Consider the following 10,467-nt stretch of genomic DNA (forward strand, 5'->3'; position numbering starts at 1 on the left):
ACCATGTTCAGTCGGGTTCTGAAAGTCTCCAAAGAAGGAGGCACCACAACCTCTCCGGGCCAACCTTTTCCAATGTTTGATCACCCTAGCAGTATTTAAAAAAAAAAAAAAAAAAAAAAAAAAAATTCTTTTCTTATTTTTAATTGGAATTACCTGTGTTTCAGTTTGTGCCCATTGCTTCTTGTCCTATCACTGGGCACCGCTGAAAAGAGTCTGGCTCCATCTTCTTTAACATTTCCCTCCCCCCCTCCGCCATGAGGTATTTACACACACTGATAACATCTCCCCAGAGCCTCTTCTCCAGGCTGAAGAGTCCCAGCTCTCAGCCTCTCCTCACGCAACAGAGGCTCCAGTCCCTTAGTCAACCTTGTGACCCTTCGAGACTTGCTCCAGTATGCCCATGGCTCTCTTGTACTGGGGACACCCCAATGCTGAGCAGAGGGGAGGGAATCACCCCCTTGACCTCCTGGCAATGCTCAGCCAAGGAGGCCGTTGACTGCCTTTGCTGCAAAGGCACATCACTGGCTCATGGTCAACTTGGCATCCACCAGGACTTCCTGGTCTTTCACTGCCAAGCTGCTTTCCAGCCGATGGGCCTCCAGCCTGTACTGGTGCAGGGGGTTGCTCCTCCCCAGGGTCAGAACTTCGCGCTTCCCGTTGTTGAACTTGGTGACATTTCTGTCGGTGCACTTCTCCAGCCCATCGAGTTCCCTCTGAATGGCAGCACAACCATCTGCTGAATCAACCACTCCTCCCAGTTTTGCATCATCTGCAAACTTGCTTATGGTGCACTCTGCCCCATTGTCCAGGTCATTAATGAAGAGGTTAAACAGTACTGACCCCAGGACTGACCCCTGGAGAACACCACGAGTGACTGGCCTCCAGTTGGACTTCATGCCCCTGATCACAACCCTCCAAGTCTGGCAGTTTGGCCAGTTTTCAATCCACCTCACTGTCTGCTTATCTAGCCTGTAATTCATTATCTTGTCTGAAGATAAATCCATGCTGACTACTCCCAACCACCTTCCATATATTACAAAATGGTTTCCAAAATTAGTTGCTCCAACACCTTCTCAGGGACTGAGGCCTGTTGTTCCCCAAATCCTCATTCTTGCCCTTCTTGAAGATAGGGGTGACACTTGCTCTCTTCCAGTCTCCTCAGGAACCTCCTGATTGCCACAACCTTTCAAAGATAATCGAGGGTGGCCTTGCAATGACATTGACTCAGCACTGTGGATGCATCCATCAGGTCCCATTGGCTTGTGTATATTCAGCCTGATCAATTGCTCTCTGACTTGATTTTCCTCTACTGAGGGTAGGTCTTCCTTGCTCCAGACTTCCCCCTTGGTCTCAGCAACCTGGGATTCCTGAAGACTGGTCTTACCAGTAAAGACCAAGGCAGAAGCAGGCATTGAATACCTTGGCTTTCTCCATGTTCTTTGTCACCAGGTCCCTTGCCCCATTCAGCAGCAGGCCCACATTTTCCCTAACCTCCCTTTTGCTGCTGATGTATTTCTAGAAGCCCTTTGAGCTGCCCTTCATGTCCCTCACCAGATTCAGCTCCAGATGGACTTTAGCTTTCTTCACCTTGTCGTACATGGTCAACTCTGAGCACAAGAACAGATCCAAAGTCAATGATATTACTTCCTCACTGAAAAGTAAGCATATGCTTAGGGTTGCCTGAATCAAAGTCTCAACGTTCTGGTTACTTTCCTGCATGTGTATTTTCTCTCTCTCTCAACAGCAGATCAATAACTTTACACTAGGCCACCTGCTTGCTTTAAGTATGTATTAAAAAAAAATTAAAAAAAAAAATCACATCAAGTATTGATCCCTCTATCACCGATATAAAGAAAACATGAACACTGGACAATTGGACTGGCCTGTATTTCTGTATTTGTCCAGCAATGTATAAATGCAGTTTACTGGAATACCTTCAAGGCCAAATAAAATAGTCAGTTATGTATTTATTAAAAAGAAAAAGCAAGAAAAAAAAAGCATGGGATTAGCAAGACAGATGTGATAATAGTGACTGGACAAGGCTACACTTGCACAACTGCTCAGTAGTGAGACCGTACCTGCAAATCCCGATTGTGGTTTTCACAGAGTAGCTGTAAGAAACGGAGGATGGGTTGCATTATTGAGATCACTGCACTCATCTCCAAGTCATCCTTGCTCTTGTCTGTCGCAGACTGTGCTCCTTCCGCAGCTGAATAATGGTCATCAGGATCAGCTTCCCTCCGATAAGTGTTGTAAGCCTTTCTTGTAGCTGCTGAAGCCTCTAGTAACTGATCCCGGACTTCCTCTGTGATTTGGGTCATAGGCTCTCTCACTAAAATACATAAGAACAGATCTTCCTTTGGCAAACTGAATAAAGGGGACCAGGAAATCTRTTCACGCATTTCCCATTAAAGTTTCACACAGAGACCATAATAATAATAGCTATTCATCATCAATTCTTTCTGGTAAGTACGTTTAGTGCGATGCGAGGGTCTCGAGTTTAGAATGTTATCACGCCACTCTTCACACCTTTTACGCAAACCATATTAAAGTTACAAATTCTAATATTAATTGGTTAGGGAACACACATCTAACACAATTAGGAGTTTTAATAAAAGAACCTGCTGTAGAAGAAAAATAGGATTTCTCCAGTTATTGTGAGAGAAGGCACTGACCACGACCCACAGTCCAGGGTCATTACTATGAAACAGATTTGGGCAGCTTGTCAGGTTAGACAAGGTGGCAGAGTCTCATCTCAGAAATACTTTTCATCATTTCAATAGTACAATCTCACAAATGGATGAGGAGGGGATGAAGCTCTTGAAATCCCAAGCCAGGGCACCACTGATCTCTGAACTTTGCTCTGTGGGATCAGAGATCAGAGCATTATTGCATCAATTGCAATGAGTTCAAAACAGCATTTTACTCCCTTGTCAGTTTAAAAAGGGAACAATTGGGGATTACCTCTTTTTTTGTTTGGTACTTCTCTGTCCGAGTCTTCATCTTTCTTTTTATTTCCTAAGTCACTTGTGTTGACTGTGACAGTAGCCTTGATTTCTTGCTGTGCCACTTTCATGCGATCATAGAAAACCTTAAAGAACTTTTCAGATTTCTTATCTTCTGTTAGTCGGCAGAAGAATGAATGCTACAAGAGAAGACAACAAAATATTTATCTTTATACAGAGATCTGAACATGAATTATTTCACCTTTCTGCACCGCCTGATATCCTGAAGGACTGGAAAGTTAATTAGCTTGCAGTGAACTGAAACCTAGAGAAGTAGAGATTCAAATCATACTGTTAAGAAAGCCAAAGTACCTCAACTACATTAGCTTCCTTATTAATAACTTCCAAATATACTTTTAAAGAAGTGAATGCAATAAATCATGCTTTTCCTTACGTGTTTATATGGCACACTTCTCACTCAACAATAGAATTAAGGTAGGTACAATGAATTAAGGTAATATAAGGACAGTGGAATTATCTATAAGGTGATTTTCAGTTCAGAAACAAAACAGTACGAACAAAATACAGAGAAAAACTGTCCTGCCTTTCCTCCCATTGAATCAAAGTGGCTATGACTCATAACATGCAATAGTCAATGTTAATCTCAGTCCCAAAAGTGTACAAACAGGGCAAACATAATGAGGGATATTTAGTGCTAGGTTTCCACTTCTCCAGTCTGCAGCAGGCTTCTTTTTAAACCTCATTTAAATTTCTACTCTAATATGTCTTTAAGTGACAGAAACGCTCAAAGCCTTGACTAGTTTTGAAAAGGTTTATTGATGTTCTTCGGCCCATATGTGCACAGAGACAGAAAGTTCTTCCTAAAATTGAGGAGAATACAAATTATGTACAGGTCAAAAAGGAGCCAACACAGTGAACGATCAGACAATTCTTGATGAAACCAATATGCTGTTACATAAATCAGGACCAAAGCTTAAACACGACTGAAGGATGAACTTGTAAGTGGGTCACCTTATGCAGAGTATTATGAAATTAGTTAGCATTCTGCAGTGGCTCACGATCCAACAGCTTTACATGATGAATAGGAATGAAGCCTGATTTATTGAAAAAACAAATTAAAAATGGGAATAGCAATATATCCTGCCTGCTTTTCTGAGAAGCGGAGTACACAGGGCCGTGTCTGCTACGCCTGCCTTTGATCACCCCAAGCAGTGGCAGTCAGAGCACCACTGAATGACTTTGAAACCCTAACCAAGTTGCTTCTTTCATTTCTAACAGGGTAGGAGTGCTACTATTTAAAGAAACTGGTCAATGTTCACATGAGATATCCGTCCACCTTTGCAGCACCGACTACCTGCCCAGAGCATCTTAAGTAAACTCTGAAGAGTTCTTTATTACTTTTAGTGATTAACAGAGGGGATGGAAAAGGAGAAGGATATGGCATAGGCCATCATGCTTCTGCAAAGCCAGCCAGACTGATGCCTTCTCCTGACATCAATTCAGAATAGTCTATTAAGCTACACAGAGCAAAGTCAGATCATTCCCARGACTTCATCTCATTTGAAATAAGACAACTATTGCCAATATCTGCAAATGAGCAATATCAAAGATACCTAAGAAGTATGAGTACACACAAAGTATGCTATACATAATGATGTCCCCAAAGATATTAAACAGAAGGAAGAATCATGGAGACCCTCAATGTAAAAATATGTTGCGGAACTATTCTCTAATCAAAGTCCTATACAGATTATTTACATAGACAGTATTTTTATTCTAAAAACTGGTTCTTTGAACTGACCAGAATCAATGGACAGAAGAACACCCAATTACAAGCATAACCAAGAAATACATTAACATGGTTTCCTTGAGCTGTCTGCCAAGAACCCAAACCAGACTTGGGTTATTCAGACATCCAACTCTTTGGAGGACTGTCTTTTTTCTTGGGGTCTGCAAGTACAGACAGAGGAAGAGTTTTTATCTAAGTTGCATCTTGACAATTTTACTTTGGCAGCACTAAATTACAAACATACTGCTAATAATATTTCACAGATAGACCAGCATAAACCATTGATTCTAGAAAGGGTAACCATTCTTTGAAAAATAACACAATTTGCTTTTCAAGCTAGTGATTGGTGTCACCTGACTACACATCTAAAGAACCTGTTCAGGAGGAGTTTCCCTGTGATGAAGCAGTGGTGAAGGAAAAGCTTTTTTTCATGAACCACGTTGAAGAAATACCTCACATGCACATAATTGTTACTTGCTGACAGGTTTGATTTTTGTCGTCTTTTCAAACTCAACTGACTTTCCACTGCATTTCAGAGAAAAAACAAATGGAACAAACATTTCCAGTAAAGCATTCTTGTGCGTGCTGTGCATACATTCAATGGTTGTCACAAAATGATTGTTTCAATTTAGGTCAGAATGCCTAACACCTTCACACATATGAATCAACCACATGCCAGCTATCAAAGCCACTATTTTAAGAGGTGTGATTTTGCAAGTTGCACTTGAGCAGGTAATAGGTGGTGATAACTACGACAAAAATTCTAAAACTTATTTACAGATACAGTCTCAAAACCAAAACTGGAAAAAGCTCCTTTTTTAAAATGGAACTAGAGTGCCCATTTTAGACGGAGAATGCCAGGGTTGTGACTTGCACACAGAGGTTGGGTAACCACAACTGCTGCAAGAGCAAGTGTGCCAGGACAGCAATCTGAAACAAAAAGAACAACAAATTCCTACTCTTACACGTTCTTGAAGAATAGTACTCTTAAGCAACCACTGACATATGGGCATTTAACCCTCATCTACTCCTTTGAGAGCTCCCTGATGAAACTGATGCAAGCCCAAAAGCTAAATGTATCAGGCGCAATACAGAACAGTGCAGGTCCCCTCATCTCGTACGCGGCAGAAAAGCCCACAGCAGCGGTCCTGAGCTGTCAGCTACATTATTCCAATTTGGCTACTAACAAGCTGGGACTTGTGACCTCCTAGACACCTCCTGTGTCTCCGTACAGAAGACGGGGCAGAGAACCAGGACCCACAGCACACCAGTACGCAGACTGCAACTGGCTATTCCAGCATGAGGCACCAAAGGATCCTGAAAGAAAAGTGAAGGTGCGAGTTTCATTTTATGCTCTAGAGGCTTATGCAGAGCGGAGCAGGCAGGCTCAGTGCGGTAAGATTAGGTATCCTGTTTTCTTTCTCGAGGGTGCCTCAGCATCCATTCAGCCAGTATCTTTTACAGAGCCACTGTCAAAGAGTGCATAGACGGGATACTCCTAAGGCTTTTTCAAAGCGCTGTCTGTACACCTACACACTATATTTGAGCCAATATCTAATCCCCACCAGAAACTATATTTCAAATCTTTCTGCCTTTTAGGAACGACAGTATGGTTTCCATTTGGAACTAACTGGCATTTGGCAAGCAAATACTAAACTTTTCATTTGTTGAGACAAGGGCTTTGAGGAAAGAGCAATTCCACTCACCCTTCTCAAAGTCCACATCAATTCACTTTCCCCCAAAACAAATCCCTCTTACCCTCTTCCTCTCATCTATATTCTTTCCTTAATTTCTCTTTTTCATTCAAATTTCAGTTGCGCTCTTCATGAAACATTTGCTGTTACTGTGTATGTTATATAGCATACCAAGCACTTTAAGGAATAAGGGCATTTTAGGAATAAAATATTCCCAAACATGCTACAAGACTACATCCAATCACATAAACTAGGTTAGCTACCAACCTGCAAGCTGGCAGTGGATCAGTTTTGCTCTTACAAAATCCTGAAATCAGGCAATATGAGACTGTATTTTGTTTCATTAACAGACATGGCCATTAAACAAGAAATATTGCATGACAGAAGATCATGAGGTTTGTTTTATGAATTCAGAAATGAATTTATGAATTCAGAAAACACAGCTTTAGTAGATGCACCTCAATGAAATGTTATACATCTCCAAAGCACAGCAACCACCCAATTAAACAAATCAAGACTCATCTCTTATGCAAGAACACCAGAGATAATGTGACTACATTTAATTCTATAGCCTCAAAATTAAAAAAAATTGTATGCCACAGAATGACAAAAACACCCAATAACATTCATAAATTAAATGCACTTGCTTCTAACATGATAGCTTGAATTACAATGCATAGGAGCATTATGTAAAGCATTCCCAATCATTTTTAAACATGGAGTAACACCCACCTACACACCTTCATTCAAAACTAACTTCATAGTTTAGTTCTCCTTTGGGACAATGGAAAAAGCTATGTTAAACTGCATAGAAACACAAGGGGAAAAAATCTCTTTCCATAAAGGTCTGCAAGTGCAAAGTCTTGCAGGTGACAGAGGGGAATGTGCTTCTGCAGTGCACTGCTTCCTTGCAGGTAGCAGGGACCAGGCAAGCCACAGCATGCTGCATCTTTTGCAAGCGTTTGGTGCTTCGAGAGTCACCATGAGCTTGTGTTTGTTTCAAGGGGGTGGAAAAGGAGAAGGGTTCGGCATAGGCCATTATGCTTCTGCAAAGCCAGCCAGATGCCTTCCTTCTCCTGACATCAATTCAAAATAGTCTATTTAACTACCACAGAGGAAAGCAGATACAAGGAAACCTATGCAGTAACTTCTTTGCTTTTCCTCTCCAACACCACTCTGCTCCCGAAGAGATCAGGCAACCCTCCTTCCACCTTCGCCCCTCCAGCCTGCTCTCTCTGGGCTAGAAAAGGACAGCAAATAAATATCATCACCAAGGATTATTTGTTCTATTTTCTATGCCTTCATGCCACTGGTCTGCACAAAACATTTTGCAGGAGAAAAGGCTGAAAGCCAAGTGACCGATTTGACTAGAGCACCACCACAGTCCTGATCCACTCTTGGGCCTCGAAGCACCACTGCGACAAAATAAACCAGAGGCAAAGTTGGCATTTCAGAGCACAGCCTGGCCCACCCTTGAGCATCCTGAGCCCTTATAGCTCTCACTCATTAACTGAGCTTAAAGACATGTTTAAGTAATGCATCTTTTCGAGAAAAGCATCCTGTCCTTCTTTAGAAGGCGTCAGAGACGACGAACCGCGTCTCTTTGTAGTCTGTTCCGGTGGTTAATAACTGTTCGAAATGTGTGAGTAAGCTCCTTTTTATGTCACATTCTAACTACCAGTCACTGATTTTTTTTATTTTTTTTTAAAGGTTATTTCTCCTTCATGGTCATCCCAGGTACATGGTATCTTCTCCCCTTCAAATTATTTACATACACTATTAAAAGGTTACTTTTCAGTCCTTTTTCCTAAACTGAAAACACTAGTTTTTCAAATCTTTCTTGCTGCCATTTTATTCTGTCTTCATATCATTTTCTGTAGTTATTTTTTGATGCACTCTCAAATTTTGCAACTTATTAAAAATACAGATTCTAGAGTCACATTTAAAAACCACAACAAAAACCAGGCACATTTCCTAACATTAGCACATTACCTCTTCTCCCCTCCTGCCTTGCCTTCCAAGTTCTTTGACACAGAAATATATATAATTATCACAGATGAGTGGAAGAGAAACTCAGCTAATTACATACAAGTTCAGGGGAGTGGAATTGCCAGGATAACCACAAGGGCACGTACAAATGCTTCTTAACATGTCTCATGCATCAGCAACGGGTAGCAAACAGGCTTGTTGACCAGCAAAGCTGACACCGGCCCTTTGGAGGCTGAAGTTGTAATACCCAGCGGTAGCCTACCCTACAGACTAGTACCTTAGTTTGGTGTGCATTGAATATAGAGACCACACAAACTAACTCACAACAAACTTGCTTAACTCTGCGTGGGCCTGTGCACAGGGTGGGATTATTAAATGGAATAATCACGAATCAGCCTGTTCCTAGCTGTCGCCTCTCAAAGGCTTTGCAAGTCTTGTTCATGTGAGCTGTCACCTTCACGTGGGACACCTTAATCTCTGCAGTTAACTGGTAGCTCCATCYGCCCCGAAGTCACAGCTGTGTTTTGTTAAACAAGAAAAGGAACCATCGTTTTATTGTTTTGCATCAAATAGCTTGGCTTTTGTTCCCAGACTTAGTAATTACAGGCTGGACTACATGCGCTGTCTGAATGATCAAGTTGTGAGAAATATAACTAAAACCTATTAACCAGTGTTGGATTTAAGATACATCTGTTCAGATGCACGCTTCTTCCTGAAAGAAGGATGGCCCGATTTTAGGAGAGCGTTTGGCTGTGAAACCCAAACAAGGATTGCCGTTATCCTGTAGAGGAGGGAGCATTTTCTGCACCACACCCTCCATAATTCACAAGGCTGTTTCAGGGGACCACATGCATTAAAGCCTGCCAGACCACCTGAAGAGATCCCAAAGAATTCCCCAGGAAAACAAGCCATTGCTTACAAATAAAGGAAAGCAAAATGCCAGCAAACACCTCGCACAAAATTACTGTTGTCATCTCCCTCCTCGTTTCTCTATCAGTGAACAGAAAATATCCTGTGAACTTGGCCAGTCAGGGGTATTTTGGAGAGGAAAGTCCCTTCAGATGAGAGAGAGAGAGAGAGAGAGAGAGAGAAAAAGAGAGAAAGAAAGAGAGAGATCAGCTACCTGGCATGGATTCAGGACACTTCATCCCACCACTAGAGAGAAATTATTATGGGGATATTAACTTGCCTGGGTTATCCAGACAGGCTGCCAGTAGGAACTAATGCAAAACTTCTGTGCTGCTTCACATTTGCGGCAAGCTCTTGGCACCTCCATGCCATTTCTTATAGCTGGACTACTTCGAAGGAGCTACATTTTAAGAAGGGGAACTGCAGCGCTAACACAAGCACTGAATTAAGTGCAAACCCCAACCCTTTATGTTCTGCCTAAACATATTGCAAGGGATCCAGTGCAGAATGTAAAAACCAACTTTTCTTTCTCTATTTCTTTTTCTTCTTTTTAAATATCACTGGCCCTTCTCCTTTCTTGAAATCTTTTGCACATCCTGGCTTGGTAAAGATCCATCATTTTGATATCATCAGTCTTGCACAGCTTAACGAAACGGCAGCTGAAATATTTCATGCTGAACATACTTCACAGTTTGAAATAAACCCGTAAGGTAAATCTGCCAAAACACTTCAATAGCCCGGTTTTATTGCAAACTGTCAAATCACCTCTGTCCTGAAAACGGAGAGGGGACTTCCCAGCTCTGTTCTGCACAAACAAGACAAACCGCCCCGGCCGCGGCCGTCGCAGGCACGCGGGGGTACGCGCTGCCCCGCAAGGCCCTGCGCCCGCTCGGCGCCTCGGCCCCGGCTCACCCAGGCGGCTCCGGGGGGGTGGGGTGGGGGGGCAGGACGACTCTCTAGAAACAGCCCCTTGCAAAAACGCGAGTCTTTCCCCACACGCGATAAACAGAAGCGGTGGGAGAATTACGCCACTCATTTCTGGAAGAGCCCTTGTATCCTACAAAGTTTTCCTCCTGCAGCACTTAAAAAATCTTAGTGGGTTTTAAAGCCATTTCATGAA

At 42.3% G+C, this 10,467-nt stretch overlaps 1 protein-coding gene across 18 annotated transcripts in view; it reads right to left on the reverse strand.

Moving 5' to 3' along the window:
• ITPR1 (inositol 1,4,5-trisphosphate receptor type 1) overlaps positions 1-10,467 on the reverse strand; it is a 191,537-nt gene that overhangs the window by 47,157 nt on the left and 133,913 nt on the right. For all 18 annotated transcript variants that reach the window (XM_026074800.1, XM_026074799.1, XM_026074806.1 and 15 more), the window contains 2 exons: positions 2,965-3,145; positions 2,079-2,332 (listed from right to left, as the gene is read on the reverse strand). In XM_026074800.1, coding sequence (XP_025930585.1) covers positions 2,079-2,332; positions 2,965-3,145 — 435 coding nt within the window. The remainder of the gene's footprint in view (positions 1-2,078; positions 2,333-2,964; positions 3,146-10,467) is intronic.

The sequence above is a fragment of the Apteryx rowi genome, unplaced genomic scaffold (genome assembly GCF_003343035.1).
Source record: "Apteryx rowi isolate R43461 unplaced genomic scaffold, aptRow1 scaffold_4, whole genome shotgun sequence".
In the NCBI taxonomy this organism is placed as follows: domain Eukaryota; kingdom Metazoa; phylum Chordata; class Aves; order Apterygiformes; family Apterygidae; genus Apteryx; species Apteryx rowi.